General features: G+C 53.9%; 1 protein-coding gene across 1 annotated transcript in view; it reads left to right on the top strand.

Moving 5' to 3' along the window:
• Positions 1–16,881, top strand: part of Sspop — a 52,706-nt gene that overhangs the window by 22,358 nt on the left and 13,467 nt on the right. Inside the window, exons 46-75 of the mRNA XM_035449064.1 lie at positions 45–213; positions 518–652; positions 2,157–2,327; positions 2,412–2,576; positions 3,436–3,615; positions 3,720–3,842; positions 3,928–4,057; positions 4,234–4,359; positions 4,476–4,567; positions 5,399–5,572; positions 5,836–6,000; positions 6,492–6,741; positions 7,917–7,963; positions 8,116–8,286; positions 8,635–8,766; positions 8,965–9,110; positions 9,839–9,933; positions 10,796–10,848; positions 11,020–11,223; positions 11,356–11,526; positions 11,637–11,716; positions 13,073–13,242; positions 13,765–13,811; positions 13,912–14,103; positions 14,223–14,393; positions 14,614–14,814; positions 15,068–15,164; positions 15,244–15,443; positions 15,725–15,885; positions 16,722–16,861. Of these exons, the coding sequence (XP_035304955.1) occupies positions 45–213; positions 518–652; positions 2,157–2,327; positions 2,412–2,576; positions 3,436–3,615; positions 3,720–3,842; positions 3,928–4,057; positions 4,234–4,359; positions 4,476–4,567; positions 5,399–5,572; positions 5,836–6,000; positions 6,492–6,741; positions 7,917–7,963; positions 8,116–8,286; positions 8,635–8,766; positions 8,965–9,110; positions 9,839–9,933; positions 10,796–10,848; positions 11,020–11,223; positions 11,356–11,526; positions 11,637–11,716; positions 13,073–13,242; positions 13,765–13,811; positions 13,912–14,103; positions 14,223–14,393; positions 14,614–14,814; positions 15,068–15,164; positions 15,244–15,443; positions 15,725–15,885; positions 16,722–16,861 (4,358 nt within the window). The remainder of the gene's footprint in view (positions 1–44; positions 214–517; positions 653–2,156; positions 2,328–2,411; positions 2,577–3,435; positions 3,616–3,719; positions 3,843–3,927; positions 4,058–4,233; positions 4,360–4,475; positions 4,568–5,398; positions 5,573–5,835; positions 6,001–6,491; positions 6,742–7,916; positions 7,964–8,115; positions 8,287–8,634; positions 8,767–8,964; positions 9,111–9,838; positions 9,934–10,795; positions 10,849–11,019; positions 11,224–11,355; positions 11,527–11,636; positions 11,717–13,072; positions 13,243–13,764; positions 13,812–13,911; positions 14,104–14,222; positions 14,394–14,613; positions 14,815–15,067; positions 15,165–15,243; positions 15,444–15,724; positions 15,886–16,721; positions 16,862–16,881) is intronic.

Raw genomic sequence — 16,881 nt, 5'->3', positions numbered from 1 at the left:
AGCTGAGCCAGTGTCATCTCACTCCCTCCTCCCTCCCTGGGAAGGCAGCAGGTCCCATTCATGCTTCCGAGACTCCTCTGCCTGTTTCAGGGAAATCCATGCAGATGGTGACCACCATCTCTACATTCCCTCCTGGTGCCAAGAGCCTGAACCCAGGAATGGCAGCTGTGACGGCACTTCCCCCACATTCAGTCACTCCAGTAACTCCTGCTGGTAAGACTCTTCTGCCTGAAAGGCCTGTGTGAGCTCAGCTTCTCTGTGAGGAGTAGAAGCCACAGGAGGTTCACCACTTGGATCAAGGCCACATGGTTTCACATGGTTTCACGTCACTTTTAGTAGAGTGTGCCTGAGACCCGAGCTTCCTCACCCAACTTCCTCACTCCTTTTTCATTACCTCGAGAAAGGCAGAAAGTAGGGTATCTGTGATGCTAAGTGGAGGGAAGCTAGGTGACCAAGGAAGAAGGGTAAGGGTGACTGGTTCCCAAGTCAGCTGGCTGTGGTGGTGTCCTGCCTGCAGGCCAAAGTGTCACCCCCTGGCACTTCCCACCTGTGTGGTGCAGCCCTGGGCAGCTGCCCTGTGCTGTGTGCACAGAAGCAGCGTGTGATGCAGGCAGGAAGGACTGTCTTGGTGGCTCCCATGAGAAGCACTGGGGTGAGCTGGAGGACTCGCATCATGCAGTGGAGATGGCAAGAGGGTCTCAGGTCTGGGGAGCTCATGTGGTAGAGATATGGGAGGGATTGGAACAGCAGGGAATAGAGAGAAATTACAAAAGCAACCGGAAGCCCCAGTGTCTTTGAAGGTGATGAAGAGAATGGGATGGACACTGGGTCACAGCCTGTTTTATTAAACCCATATGGCTGTTGTGGCGACTCACCTGTCCACCAATCTATCTTCCCATTTATCTATTGATCCACCCACCCATCCACATATCCATTTATCCATCTACCTCATGTATCCATCATCTACCCTCTCTTTTTAAAAATATTTGTTTTTATTGTTTTTATTTATGTGTGTACACATGAATGTATGCCACACATGTGTGCTCACAGGGACCAGATAAGGACATTGGATCTCTTGGAATTGGAATTAGAGATGGTTGTGAACCACCATGCGGGTGCTGGGAATCAAACCTGGGTCCTCTGGAAGAGCAACTAGTGCTCTTAACCACTGAGGCATCACTTAGTCCCCACCCACCTACCCTTAAATCTACCCATCCATACAATCACCGACCTTTCCATCCATCTGTCCATTCACACACCCATGCATCTGATCACTTATTCAATCTGTCCATCCCTCTTTCCATGTGTATATTTAATAGTCTATTGACTCGTCTATCTACCCTCATATCCATTCACTATATATTATATCTATCTATCTATCATCTATCTATCCATTTGTTTATCCTTCCAATTGCCTACCCATCTATTTACCTATCCCATTCACACACTCATCTCTCAATCCATCTATGTACCCATCCATCTGTCCATATAGTCTCCACCCATATGTCCATCCATCCATCCGCCCATCCATCCATCCATCCATCCATCCATCCATCCAAGGTAGATCATTTTGATCAAAGTTTAATCTGCCAATCAGAAGAGCAAGTGTTAACCAGTTACAGAAACTGGGACCCCAGGGAGAACCCATTCAGAAAGAGGGTAACCAAGGGGAAAGGCTACTCTGCATGCACTGACTTCTCTCTGGATACTCACAAGTAGAGAAACTACAAGAGCTGTGTGGAACAATGGCAGAGCCCTGAAATGGGCCACATCTGGAAGCAGTGAGACAAGGAAGCAAGTGAGACAAACCCAGGGATGGGAACCCGATGTAGGAGCTGTGGGGAGCCCGGTGTGTGTGTGTGTGTGTGTGTGTCTGTGTGTGTGTGTGTGTGTGTGTGTGTGTGTGTGTGTGTGTGTGTGTGTGTAGGGCTACCCTCTCCGCAGCACACAGACCAGGCTGGGGAGTCACTGGGTTGGCTTGTATAGGTCTCATCCTGGGTGGAGGCTGCCAGAAGCACTGGGAGGGTGGAAAGGCTCCAGCTTCTGCTCAGCAAACTGTCCTGATCTTGGCCTGAAGTTCAAGAAACTCATTTTCTCATCCAGCCAGAAATCATTGATGAGGCTCCTTTCTTTCTTCTCAAATAATGAATTGGCAGCAACTCCTGGTCCTTTCACCATACCTACCACTGCCCTCCCTGAGTTGCCAGCCTCAATGACCCTCTGCTCCCCAAATCAGCTGAGCTGTGGCAGTGGGGAGTGTCTACCTCGTGAGCAGCGCTGTGACCTTCAGCTAAACTGCCAGGATGGCTCTGATGAAGACAACTGTGGTATGTGCTAGCCTGAGATACAGTCCTAAGGGTCCTGTTCCTGAATGAGCCCTCTTCTAAGCTCTGGTGCACTGTCCCCTGCAGTGGACTGCGTGTTGGCACCTTGGTCTGTCTGGAGTGACTGCAGCCACAGCTGTGGCCTGGGCCTTATCTTCCAGCGCCGGGAGCTGCTGAGACCTCCCCTGCCTGGAGGCAGCTGTCTTTTGGACCAGCTCCGTAGCCAGCCCTGCTTCATGCAAGCCTGCCCAGGTAGACTAGCACCTCAGAAAGAAATAGAGATTGACCATTTGCTGTGGGAGACCTGGGTTGGTTCACATTAGAGACCCTCACCAAATGCCCTGCTCTGCTTGGAAACCCATGTCTAGCTAGGCATCTGGGGACTCTAGCACAATGATATCCATGTAATCACAGCCTTCAAAGAGATATCAGGATACTCACTCTCTTGACCTTACCCTTCCTTGCCTGCCTTCGTAGCTTGGGTTCTCATGCTGTAAGCTGGTAACAGTCATTACTCCCTCCTTCCACCCATTTTTCCTTATGTGAGGATGAAGGGAGACAACAGAAGAGGGTATTTTAAGTGATAGCTGGCTATACCACTTAAAGGTCCCTAGCTCCATATCTGAAGGCCTTGTAGACACTTTGTTCACTGACTACAACACAGTGGCTCCCCAGACTGCTCTGCTCTGTGTGCTGCTAAGAGGGTACCCCTAAACACACACACACACACACACACACACACACACACACACACACACACACACATACCCCGGGCTCGCCACAGCTCCTATGTCAGGTTCCCATCCCTGGGTTTGGTAGCTTCTTTGTCTCACTACTACAAAATGTGCCCCCACTTCAGGGTTCTGCCATTGTAACCTCGCCAAGGGCTGGAACTCTGTCCTTGAAGTCACTGGGTGGCTTTCCCCTGGTTCTCTCACCTATGGGCAGTTTTCCAGACTAAAGGGAGTTGTAGACCCACTAGGAAGCTGTCCCGGCCTGCCAGGCCACTGGCTCCCGAGTGACTGGGAGAGGCTCCCTGCCTTGGCCTTCCCCCCTCTACCCAGCCTGTCTCCTTGGAGTCTTTCTGGTGGACGCCCTTCTTTCTCTACAGTGGCTGGGGCATGGGCAGAGTGGGGGCCCTGGGAGCCCTGCAGTGTCTCCTGTGGAGGCGGCCACCAGAGTCGCCAGAGGAGCTGTGTGGACCCCCCACCCAAGAATGGTGGTGCTCCATGTCCTGGGCCTTCCCATGAGAGGGCGCCCTGCAGCTTGCAGCTTTGCCCAGGTGACACAGGTAAAGGGAAGCTGGCTTGGAGGAACCTCCAACGGTGGAGCCCCAGGGTTTGTCTCTGGGCCTTCTGGTACCCGCCCTACTTACTTGTGCTGTTCTCTCCCGAGACTGTGAGCCAGGCCTTGTACACGTGAATTCTGAGCTGTGCCAGAAGGGGCTAGTCCCACCATGTCCACCCTCCTGCCTGGACCCTGAAGCCAACAGAAGCTGCAACGGGCAGTGTATGGAAGGTGAGGCACAGCCAGAATGTACAAGTAAGAGTTGCCCACCTGAGCCCAGCACTGTCCCTAGGTGACCTCCTCTCCTTGCATCCAGGGTGCCGCTGCCCTCCTGGGCTTTTCCTCCAGGACTCTCGCTGCATGCCCCTCTCTGAATGTCCCTGCCTGGTGGGCCAAGACCTGAGACAGCCCGGGCTGGCCTTCCTGCTGGACAACTGCAGTGAATGGTGAACATGCTGGGCTGAGGCGTGGTGCTAGTCCGGGGGAGAGTACTGGGGTGACAGAAGGTGCTGGGTTGTGGTGGGGGCAGGACTCTAGATGAAGGGCAGTATTGAATGGAGGGAGGATTCTGGCCACAGCGTCCTGGGGCTGGTGAATGCTCTACTCCTGTTGTCCCCTACAGCATGTGTGAGAAGGGGACACTGCTGTGTAAGTCAGGAGGCTGCTCCCAGTCCTGTGGCTGGTCTGCCTGGTCCCCCTGGACACCTTGTGATCACTCCTGTGGCTCTGGAGTGAGGGCCAGGTTCAGGTGTGGAGATGGTCACCCTGGTGGGGAGGGCCGTGGGCAGATGGTAGAAGGAAACGGAAGGCGGGAGTGATGGTGGTGAAAGAGGAAGGCAGGTGCCTAGGCAAGTCTCTCCTCAGGTCTCCCTCCAACCCTCCTGCGGCCTTTGGAGGCACTCCATGTGAGGGCGACAGGCAGGAACTGCAGGCCTGCTACACAGACTGTGGGGCAGGTACTGTATGACAGGAGACTGCCACCGTCTTCCCAATTCCCTGTCCTGGCTGGTACCTTGGATGGGTAGTGAATGAAGCTGTGTCAGATGAGGCTGGTGTCCCCTTGTCCCTTTTCCTGCCTGGACCCCAATGGCAACAGAAACTTCAGTGGGCACCGTGGAAGGTGAGGGATAGCCAGAAAGTTATGGTCCTGGAACCAGTTTAGATTAGTGGGCTTTTGGTGAGACAGGCTCTCATGCACACATCCTGGGTACTGGGCAGGCTGGCTTGGGTGGGGCAGATGTCTGCAGAGGCAGAAAAAATGAGGCTTCTGGGCTGACTGTGTGAAACACTTAGAAGCAAGATAATGCTCCTGTTTGTACCTTTGCCTCAGGCTATGCGGTGTCCAGGGAGGTCACTGCAGTGCAAGCCAATCGTGGTTGCTATGTGAGGCAGAATGAGTGATGGGTGGCAGACAATGAGAGGAGGAAGCTGAGGAGTGGGTCCTGGGGTCAGTGGACAGTGAATGGTGATCTCAGGCAGGTATTCACAGGTCACAGGAAACTGAGGCTTCCATATGGAAAAATCTAGAAGAGTTGGGACTGAGGATAGGGAATGTATTGTGGGCTGTTGGCTGAACCATGCAGAAGCATTTTTATGAGCTTGGCCTGTTTCATGGAACGTTCTGCCTTAGGTAAAGGTGACAAATAGAGCTGCAGGGTAGGGTCCTAACAGAGTGAGTCTGAGGAGCACTCCTTACCTTTCATGGCCTCTTGGTTTTTCAGACCTGCCCTGCCCCCCAGACTGGCCAGAGCCTCCACACAATAGGCCTGAACTGTCTTTCCTTCCAGAGATACCAGGTTGGACAACATGGACTCCCTGGTCCTCCTGCTCCCAGAGCTGTCTTGTCCCTGAGGGGGACCCTGGCTGGCGGCAGCGTTCTCGGCTGTGCCCCAGTTCCAGAGACACATTCTGCCCTGGAGAGGCCACCCAGGAGGAGCCCTGCAGCCCCCCTGTGTGCCCAGGTATAGCCCTACCTTCCTGGTGTGGATGGGAACCCGAGTGGGAAAATGAACAAAAGAGATTGACCCCTCAACCAGGTCCCGCCCCCAGGAAAAGGGGAAAGAGCAAACCTGGTGGATGCCCTTAAACCACTCCCCCCACCCCGCCCAAAGTCTCCCTAAAAAAACAGCACATTACTGACATTATTTGGATTCATCCTGAGCCCCTCCCTCCCCCACCCTGCCCGTCTTGTCACCATGACCATGGCCTCTGTTCTTCCTGACAGTGCCAAGTGCCTGGGGTTTATGGGCCTCCTGGTCCACCTGCTCAGCCTCCTGTAATGGTGGCATCCAGAGTCGTGGGCGCAGCTGCTCTAGCGTGGCTCCTGGGAACCCTGTGTGTCCAGGGCCCCACACTCAGACCAGAGACTGCAACATGCATCCCTGCACAGGTGCCGGACCCCTCCACACTCTCCAGCTGGCCTCGGCCACCCTGGGTTTTTACCTTTCCAGCCTTCTCTTCTCGCTTAGCTGACCCCTGCTTCAGAACAGGCCACACCTAGAGCTAGGGAGCCTTCGGTGTTTCCAGTGTCTCTCCAAGTCCTCTCCTCCACTTTCTGGGAACCAAATACTGTGAGAGGCAGTTCACTTGTCCCTGACAAGGACATGTGACCTTGGAGGCCAAGCCACTCACAGGCAAAATCAGGGGGAGCAGCATCAGCCCAGAGGAGTCTGTTTCCTTACTCCTTGATCTGTTGGGCATTTCTCCTGACCCAAACACTGGTGTCCTCCTGTTCTCAAGAGTGTTCAGATCCAGTGGAGCCCAGCTATGGAGAGGGTTAGAGGGGAGGAGCTTCGGCCTTAACGGCTGCATCCAAGCTTTCCCCCTTGTCATCATCCCTTCTCTCCTTCCCGACTCAGCCCTCTCTGTCTTCCCATCTAGACCAGTGCCCAGGGAACATGGTGTTCCGCTCAGCAGAGCAGTGTCACGAGGAGGGGGGTCCGTGCCCTCAGCTGTGCCTGGCACAGGACTCTGGAGTGGAGTGCACTGGCTCCTGTGCCCCTAGCTGCAACTGCCCCCCTGGCCTCTTCCTGCACAATGCTAGCTGCCTGCCCCGCAGCCAGTGTCCCTGCCAGCTGCACGGGCGGCTCTATGCAGCAGGAGCAGTAGCTCGTCTGGACTGCAACAACTGGTTAGGCTGCCAGTGGACGGTGGGGTGGGGGCAAGTGGGGGGCTGTGCCCCAGAGGCGGGCAGGGATGGGCTCACGCACATGTTCACTCGTGGGGGCAGGGGGGGTAGGCAGAGGGTGCACACACGCCGGGCATGGCTCCTGAGACAGCTGCAGTGAATGAGTCACTGCCTGACGACAACACAGGTGTCTACAAGGAATATTCACCCCATCTGACTGTGGCAAGATTGGGTTTCAGAGAGGTGGGGTGCTATGCAGAGTGGAACTACAGGCTGGAGAGAGGCTTGTTTTTAAAAATATTTTTTCATTCCTCGACAAAGTCACACATGCATATAATATATTTTGAACCTATTCATCCTCACGCCTTTCTGTAACTTCTTCTAGATCAACCCCAACCCCTTCCAGCTTGATGTTGGCGTCGTCTAGACATCCACTGGAGGACGGTCCAAACATCAGGGGCAATGTCCTTAAAGAAAATGGACTTTTCTCCCCCTAGCTCCCATCAGTTGTCTAGCTCCTCAACTAGGGGGCTCCACAAGGGGCTTTCTCCTTTCTGAATGTAATTCTCTACACGGGACCCCTTGGGTGCTGCTCTTCAGAGCAGCCCGTTCGCCAAGCTGACACCAGGTTTTGCCAGCAGAGGGCACTCTAACACACACCTGATCCATGACCCCATTTCCCTGTCCTCAGATTTCTTCATTCTTCATTATTCTCTTCCTTTTTAATCTCCTGATGCCTCCCCCAGTTCCCTTCTTTAATGTTCCTCCCCTTTTCTCATGATTCCTCTGCTAGAATATTTTTCTAGAATCTCTGGTCTTTGACCAACGAACATGTATTGAAAACTGGAAGGGCAGGGAAAATACCCACTTCTTCTAGAATTCTAGCTCTTTCTAAATCCTAGCCCTGTCACTTAAAGTCATGTACAGTTGTTGTTTAATAAGTGCACATGAAATGAAAGGTATAAAAGGTATCTCTCGATGAAGCTGTGTGACAAAGGCACAGCACCTTATCCCGAGAATCGTGGAGTGCAGTGAGGGAGGGGAGGGCTGAGAGTCACACCCTACACATCATGTCGTGTATTTGGTGGCCTGACTTCCTGTCCTTTGAAGTAGGTACCCCGTGCTTCAAGGGCAAGGGCTGGGGCTGGAATGGGGCTCACTAGACCCTCTCTTGGCAGCACCTGTGTCTCTGGCGAAATGGTGTGCACCGCAGAGCTCTGTCCAGGTACTCCTTCCATGCGATGGTCGGTGCTCAGAGACAATGCGAGACCTTTAACTTTGGAGATAGCCTCCTGGGAGTGTTGGTGGTGTCCCAAGAAAGTCAGGGTCCAGGACAACTTGGCCTGGTTTCAGACATCTGTTCCCCTTCCCCCACAGTTGCCTGTGGCTGGAGCCCCTGGACTCCATGGAGTCTTTGCAGCCAGAGCTGTAATGTGGGCATTCGACGGCGCTTCAGAGCAGGCACCGCACCGCCAGCTGCCTTTGGGGGTGCTGAGTGCGAAGGTCCCAACGTAGATGCTGAATTCTGCAGCTTGAGACCGTGCCAAGGTAAGCGTGGGGACCTAGGGCCAGAGACCTGATAAAAGAACCTTCCAGAGAGACACCAAGATATCCCTCAGGACCCCATGAGAGATATAAGGGAATTCCCTAAGGAATGCCACTAAGAGATGGTCCGCAGAGGCCTTACTAGTCCTCTTCCCAAGAGAGACCCTCCTTGGAGGCCAGCCCACTTCCTCTGTGAAGTCCTTCCTTCCGTGTGTCCTAAGGTGGAGATGACTCTGTAGGTGAAGAGAGACTGCATGAGAAGGAAGGGATGTCTTTGGATATCCAGGTAGGGGGAAGGGGTGTTCTGGGTATGGAAGGTGAGATCTTTAGTGACCTGGTTGTTACCCATAGGCCCTGGTGCAGAGTGGAGTTCCTGGAGTCTGTGCTCGGTGCCCTGTGGTGGTGGCTACAGAAATCGCACTCAAGGCGGTGGCCCCCACAGCCCCATTGAGTTCTCTACCTGCAGCCTGCAGCCCTGTGCAGGTGAGGAATGCCTTGGGGACACTCTAGTTCTCGTTCCCACTAAGCCAGGACACTTGTAACACCCCGCCCCTGTAGCCCTGTCCCTTAAAACAGCCTCCCATGGCAACCTGGGAAATACCTAGAACTGATGCTCTCCCCTGTTAAGGAAAAGCTGGGTGGGTAGGCACTGTGCTTCCCTTTTGTCACATGTGTCTACAGGACCAGTGCCAGGTGTGTGTCCTAAGGGCCAGCAATGGTTAGACTGTGCCCAGGGCCCGGCCTCCTGTGCCCATCTCAGCACTCACAGAGAAACCAATCAGACTTGCCAACCTGGCTGCTACTGCCTTTCTGGAATGCTCCTGCTAGTAAGTAAGCCCGCTGCCTGGCCACAGTTGGGACTGCCTGGCCGCTTTTGGTTTGGCAGGAAAGAGATAGCCAAGGGCCTGGACAAGGGCAGAGCCAAAGGTTTGGGGCTGGAGACAAAGACTGCTGAGTTGAAGACACCTTCTTGCTTATGAAAGTGGTGGTGGATCAAAGGGGTTTTATACATCTGACTCCTTCAAATGCATGTCCTCTTATCTGTCCACCACCACTATGTGCTGAGCACCTACTGTGTGCTCAGTCTTAGACTCGGTAATCAGGTGAGCAGAATGGATAAAGTAAGAGATACTTAGGTTGCTACTGGTTCTGGCTAGAGACATAGCTACATTCCTTAATGAAAATGGTTGTGGGAGTGGGGCTGGAGGGTGTTACACTGCTTTATAAATCACAATATTCACATGAAATATATATATATATATGATATATATGTGATATATATGATATATGTGATATATTATATATATATATATAATATGATACATATATCACACAGTCGATTCATTTAACAATTCAATTAACAATTCAGTAGGTCTTTTTCTCCCTGAAGGAGAGTGTTCATGTTCCCATATGACTGCTCTTGTCCAATGAGAGAGGGCCCTGGGTAAAGCCCTGTGGAAGTCTTCAGGGTGGCCTTTAAGATGGACTAGGAAATTGAGTGCTGGCTTTAACTGGAGCAGGCTGGAGCAGGATGACAACGGGTTTTCTATTCCAGAACAATGTGTGTGTGCCTGCCAAGGACTGCCCCTGCACCCACAGGGGGCGCCTTCATCCCCCGGGCAGTGCAGTGGTTCATCCTTGTGAGAACTGGTAAGCCCCTCTTACCCCCTGTTTTGCAGTGGCCCTGTGGTCCCCAAGGAACCAATTGTACAGTATCTTTCCTCAGCACCAGGAGATATTGGCTCCAGTTAGCCAAAGAGATGCCCACCCCCCACCCCAGCCACAGCCAGCCAGCCCTGCTATCTAAACCTGCCTGCACCCCTCCAGCCACCCGTCCTTGTCTGTTTTCTTTCAGGGGCTGGGAACATACTTAGTGGTAGAGGGTTTGCCTGGCAAGACCCTGAATTAAATCTCCAGTAATGAAAATAAAAAATTACCTGTCTTCTTTCTCCCAACCTGTGTTAATTTTTATGATAGTTGTAACAAGGTATATTATATCTATACTCACACATACACATATACACCTCACACAAATGCATGCACACACACACACATGCATCCACATGCACACAAAACATACACATGTTCTGGAGGTAGGGGCCTTGAAAAAACAGCCATTGATGGCCACACATGTCCTAGATCAAGGTGTTGGCATATCTGGTGTTTCTGAGGCGCTGAGGGAGCATTTGTCCCAACTTTCCTTTTTGGTACCAATTTGTCATATTCTAACTTACAGATGGCTGTCTTCTCCCTCTTTCTCTCATCTTCCCCCTGAGTGTGTCAGTATCCAAATACCCCTTTCTTACAAGAACACAAGTCACGCTAGGTTGGCTATGCCCCCACCCTGACCCGCCTGGCTCCCCAACAACCTTACTAACTTGGTTACCTCTGGAAGGATCCTATCTTCAAATAAGGTCACGTTTGCAGGTCCTGGGGAACCAGAGTTTGAGCAAAGGCTCTGTGGGTACCATGTAGTCCTGGGGAGCACCCAAGCCTCTGTTTTTCCCTCCAGCTCCTGTGTCTCTGGGCTCATTACCAACTGCAGCTCCTGGCCTTGTGAGGAAGGTGAGGAAGGCTTCTCACTCTTCACATGCCCTTGTGTCCCCTCCCGGCAGCCATGGCCTGCACTGGGGTAGGAGACAGGCCCCAAAAGAGCTGAGGCAGAAGATGTTCTGGGGCCTTCCAGCATTGAGTCATTCTTTTCTCACATTCTCTGTCTCCTCTATACACCCCAAGGCCAGCCTGCATGGTCACCCTGGACCCCATGGAGTATGTGTTCAGCCTCCTGCAGCCCTGCCCAGCGCCACCGGCACCGCTTCTGTGCCACACCCCCGAGGATGGAACCCTTCAGCCAGGCTCTCCTGCCCACAGTGGCCCCCACAACCCACTGCCCAGGCTCTGAGGCTGAGGAAGAGCCATGCCTCCTGCCAGGATGTGACCGTAAGTGGCCCTTTAGGCTGATGCTTGCCCTGAAGCCCTGAGTGGGGCCATCTCTGGGGTACCTCATCCTTGCACCAGCTATCTCAAGTATCCTCAAACCCTTTCACACTCTTTCCTCTGCTTTTCACGCAGAAGCAGGGAGCTGGGGTCCTTGGGGACCCTGGTCTGGCTGCAGTCGGAGCTGTGGAGGAGGTCTGCGGAGCCGGACCCGAGCCTGTGACCAGCCTCCACCCCAGGGCCTCGGGGATTTCTGTGAAGGACCTCAGGCCCAGGGGGAAGCCTGCCAGTCTCAACCATGCCCAGGTATCTGCTAAGGATGGGCTGGGCCCAGGAGCAAAGAGTAAGAAGCTGGGAAGCAGCCTTAGGAGGCAGGTCAGCAGCTCCAACTCACCTCATCCCATCCTGTCCTCCAGTGACCAACTGCAGCACCATTGAAGGGGCAGAGTATAGCCACTGTGGCCCTCCCTGTCCCCGCTCCTGTGATGACCTTGTGGTGAGTCTGGGCCCCCTTGATACACCTACCTGGTCTTTGGTTCTGACCAGAGGCTTTGGCCTCTTGTGGGAAGCATGGGTGTGAGTTTGGGCCCATGGCCTCTTGCCTGGTGCTGGATAAAAAGCCTGGTGGGGAGGGCTGAGGCACTGGATTTTAGTTTACAACAGTGCTGGCTTGCTCCCTCTTGGTGAGGGAGCCAGCCTTATCCAGCAGCCCTTGGCATCCATTCAGCCAATGTTTCTAAATTAAAATGTTATTGCAAACACAGCACAAGCATGTGGGAGGGGGAAGTCATCCATCCCACTGTATCATCTTAAGTGCCATAAACATTTTGGTGTACAGAGCGTGTGTGTGTGTGTGTGTGTGTGTGTGTGTGTGTGTGTGTGTGTGTGTGTGTGTGTTCCAAGCACAGACAGGGTCTCTGAATCCATGATCCCACATTCTGTGGGGAGGAAGCCAGACATGAATTAAAGATAGACATGATAAGAGCTCCGAAGATGAAGATGATGCTTTGAGGCCTGAGTATGGAGAGTCATATATAGAAGGAGGCCAGGGATGGCTCCAGACAGGCGAGGGAGGAGAAAGAAGGACTGGGAGAGAATTCACCTAGAATGGCACAGCCACTGCAGGTCATCAGAGACAAGCCTGTGCCCAGCTGTTTACCACACAGCCTCCCTTCCCGGCCAGCTTTCTGAGACAGCTGCTCCCTGAGTGCTAGGGATGTCTGGGCATGCCTCAGTTCCCAGACCATCAGTGCAAACCCCACACTGAGTCTGATTCCTAAGAATAGGGGTTTCATATTTGCAGGGCCCCACCTTCCAGATACATTCCTTGGGAGTTGAGGGGTTAATCTGTAGGCCTGCTTCCCACCCTCCACTTCTCAGTGGCATGCTGGTTCCCTTCCTGCCCTTCATCAGTTCTTTAAAGAAAAAGTAATTGTAAGGTCACACTTTTCTCTCCCTTTAGTCTCACTGTGCTCCTTATTGCAGGGACAAAACACCCCCAACAAAAGCATTTTTGAGAAAGAAAGGACTTTTTCTGGGCTCGTGGTTAGAAGGGGAAGCCCATTGCTTCAGGGAAGGCAGCAAGTCATATTGCACCACAGTCAGGAAGCAGAGTGATGAGGGTGATCTTCTCTTACTCAGCCCAGTAAGCCCAGGATCCCACTACCACCACTCACATTTAGGGCATGGCTTTTTGTTTCATGGTGATTCTAAATCCCATCAAGTTAGCAATCCAGATTAACCACCATACCCATACACTACCCTTCCAGCTTGTTCTGGGACTCTTTCTAACTCTTTACCTCAGGCCCTGTGTCCTGATGACTAAACCCCTGCTTGTTCTGTGCCTCCCCAGCACTGTGTGTGGCACTGCCAGCCAGGCTGCTACTGTCCTCTGGGCAAGGTACTGAGTGCTGATGGGACCATCTGCGTGCAGCCCAGTCACTGCAGCTGCTTGGACCTGCTGACTGGGAAGCGCCACCATCCAGGCACTCAGCTAACAAGGCCTGATGGCTGTAACCACTGGTGAGAGACCACACTGTATTTCTGGGGCAGGAGGCAGCATGCTGACAAGAGTGACCTGCCTGGTGTCTGTGCATCCAAGCTCTGGGGGCTCAGACAGTGATACACTACATACCCCTGGAGTCCCGGAGAAGATGCAGAGCAGGCCCCATGACACCTGTCTAATCGGAGGAGAAACTAAGGCAGCCAGCTCCATGTGTCTGCTGAGGGCTGAGTATTTATTCCTGGGAGGAGAGAAGTTGGGCTGGACAAGCAACAGATAGGGTGTTTGTTCCTGCTGTCTGCCCTCACTTCCCTGCAGGGTACCTACAGTCATTCCCTAGTACAGCACACCAGTTGTGCTATTCCAGAAGGCTGGCTGATGGGACAGGCAGGCTTCTGAAGCATATGGGAGAAGAAAGGAGGGCATAGACTACACCATGAAATTGCAAATATGGAGAGGAAGGGAGACAGGCAGATGAGTTTGTCTTCAGACATAAGCCATTCTGAACTGTCATCTTTTCCCCTGACTCTGCTCTCGCCCAGCACCTGCATGGAGGGAAGGCTTCACTGCACAGACCTGCCTTGCCAAGGTATGTGCTAGTGTACAGGGTTGGGGGAGGGGTAGAGGTATAAGGAGAGTGGTCTCAGGATTTCTTCAGCTACATCCAATGCCTACCTTACCCTTCACAGTGCCTGGAGGCTGGTGCCCATGGTCAGAGTGGACAGCGTGCTCCCAGCCCTGCAGGGGCCAAACAAGGACCCGCTCCAGGGCCTGCGTCTGTCCTGCTCCACAGCATGGGGGTGCCCCATGTCCTGAGGAGGCAGGGGAGACAGGGATGCAGCATCAAAGAGAAGCCTGCCCTAATCCCACTGCGTGCCCAGGTGTGATGCTCCCATGAGGCCCGTGCCCCTGTCCAGAAGCCCCAAATATATGTTCTGACCCTGATGACCCAAGGCCTCCTGGGTCTCCCAAAACAGATGATTCTGTCTCCTTGGTGCAGTGGATGGAGCTTGGAGTCCTTGGGGGCCATGGTCTTCCTGTGACGCATGCCTGGGGCAGTCCCTTAGGAGCCGGGTGTGCAGCCACCCTCCCACCGCTGACGGAGGCAGGCCTTGTCCCGGGGGCCACCAGCAGAGTCGCCCTTGTCGAGACAGTTCCACCCTATGCACAGGTGAAGGCTTTGGGGGTGAGGCAAGGGAGAATCCTTTGTGGGTCTAGAGAAAGGCTGGCGCTGACTACCACATTTCCATATAGAACTGTTCAAAGGGCAGCCTCAAGCTCCTTGCCCATGGTTCTGGGTGAGGTGTCAGGTCCCAACTAATGTGGGCATAACAAGAGGCTCCTACCCATGGGGTAGTTCCTTAACACTAACACGCTCACTTTCTTCCTAGACTGTGGAGGGGGCCAGGATCTCTTACCCTGTGGACAACCCTGTCCTCGCTCCTGCCAGGACCTGTCCCTTGGCAGCATATGCCTACCAGGCTCAGAGGGCTGCCAGTCTGGCTGCGGGTGTCCTCCAGGCCAGCTCTCCCAAGATGGCCTTTGTGTGCTCCCAGCTGACTGTCACTGTCACTTCCAGCCTAGAGCCATGGGTCAGTAGTACCTTCCTTGTCCTCACCCTTTCCCCAGCAGCCTATTGAGCTGCAGGACCACTCTGCCTGGCTCTTCATCTCTACCTGGGGGGGCTCAGGCCCAGCCCTGCATTTCCCACACCCTGCAGCTTCCATCTCCTTCCGCCAGGACCCGGTGCTGTTGGGTGGGGTGCTAAGTGCAGGGGTGTAGAATGTGGGGAGAGGTGAAGGTTGCATTGCTGTCTAGTCTCCATCCTTATGTTGTGGCCTTCAGGGATTCCTGAGAACCAGAGCCGGTCAGCAGGGTCCACACTCAGCTCCTGGGAGAGCCTGGAACCTGGAGAGGTGGTAACTGGGCCCTGTGACAACTGGTAAGCAGATTGGGGATGAGCTGTGCAGCTGGGGACATGGACCAGGCTGTGAGATTGGAACCCCTTTCCTTGTCCCCAGCACCTGTGTAGCAGGCATCCTGCAGTGCCACGAGGTGCCCAGCTGCCCTGGTCCTGGGATGTGGAGCTCCTGGGGGCCCTGGGAGAAATGTAGTGTCTCCTGTGGAGGAGGGGAGCAGCTACGCTCTAGGCACTGTGCCAGACCACCCTGTCCTGGACTCGCTCGGCAGAGTCGAGCTTGTCACATCCAGGTCTGCAGAGGTGAGCCCAGCCAGCCTCTCCCCAATAATCCCTGAGTCTAGAGTCCCATCAGGTCCCTTGACCCTGACTCCAAATGCCTGCAGATGCCTCCCTTTCTGCATCCTGCCCTGCCATACTCTTCTCTTGCTAGTGATAAACAAGTAAAGATTATGGGGCACCTTTGGGGAAGGGACACTGCCAAGGGGTCAGACACTATGACTTTCAGGCCATAGAAGAGGTGGGCACAGAGGTAGGCAATGAGGACAGGCAGGGCCCTGATTCCAGTGTTGTCTCAGATACAGGCTGCCAAGTGAGCCAACTATACCGTGCATGCCAGCCCGGTGAGGGGTGCCCCTTCACTTGTGCTCACATCGCGGGACAGGTAGCCTGCTTCTCTGAGAGCTGTGAGGAGGGGTGCCACTGTCCTGAGGGCACATTTCAGCATCGCTTGGCCTGTGTCCAGGTGAGAACTCAGCTGGGCAGGAGCCTGAGGCTATGCCCTCTGTCCCTGGCATCTGACATCTCATTGCCCCCAAGGAGTCTGGCCTCTTAGACAGCCCCCTTTGTCATGTGACCTTAAGTAGCACTCAAAACCTGGGAGATCATTGCTGATGATTTCCGGGGTGACAAATTAGGGGCCCAGAAAAGGAAGTGAATGTGAGGCCGCTTCCCAGGGTATCTTTAGTTTCCCAGTGGCCACCTGCTCCCTAGGGACAGCACCTGGGCTTGTATTTGTTACCAGCTGATCTCCCAACTCAAGGACACCTACAAGATTTTAGAGGCCACTGTGACCACAGGCTGCCCTGTGCCCCTCTGGCTGTACAGCACTCAGTGCTCCCAGCAGTGAAGGGCAGTTTCCTTCCCGTATCTACTCTTGGCACACGGCCCAGCAGCTGCATCCTCTATCTCAGGGGCTGCAGGTCTTCATTGTGTCTGTCTTCCCTGCCTTGCCTCTGTGGGGAAAGCACCCCCACACCCTCACTCTACCTGGCCCCACATCCCTGTCTCCAGCTGTGGGACAGATGGCAGGCAGGTGCTCCCTCTGCTCTGTTGAGCCCAACAGGTATTTGGTGATTCCATTTCTAACCCTGTGGCCTCTACCAGCCAGAACCTGAGATGTTTCCTAGCCACACTTCCTCGACTAAGATGTGACGACACTGAGCCTGAGGGGGTAGGGCTGCTCCAAAGTCAGGCGGGCTCACAGTGCAGCACCCAGACTCCTCAGATTCCTGGCAGGACTCTGCCTCACCAAACCTGTCCACTTGGAGTTTCTGCCAATGCCTGCTTGTGTCCCTCCAGCTGTTCTGTACAGAATTATGGCTGACTCTCAGCCCACGTTCACAGCCGTCAGGCTCTCAGTCCTGTGTGTACCAGGAAATGCCTCCTGAGGCCCAGGTCCTCCCTCTCTTCCCCCAAGTCTCATGGGAGCTTCTGCACAGGTATCCAGCAGGGAGCTTCC

This window comes from Cricetulus griseus, chromosome 8 (assembly GCF_003668045.3).
Source record: "Cricetulus griseus strain 17A/GY chromosome 8, alternate assembly CriGri-PICRH-1.0, whole genome shotgun sequence".
Classification (NCBI taxonomy): Eukaryota; Metazoa; Chordata; class Mammalia; order Rodentia; family Cricetidae; genus Cricetulus; species Cricetulus griseus.
Note: the sequence above shows the minus strand (reverse complement) of the source record. Positions and strands in the feature narration are given on the sequence as shown.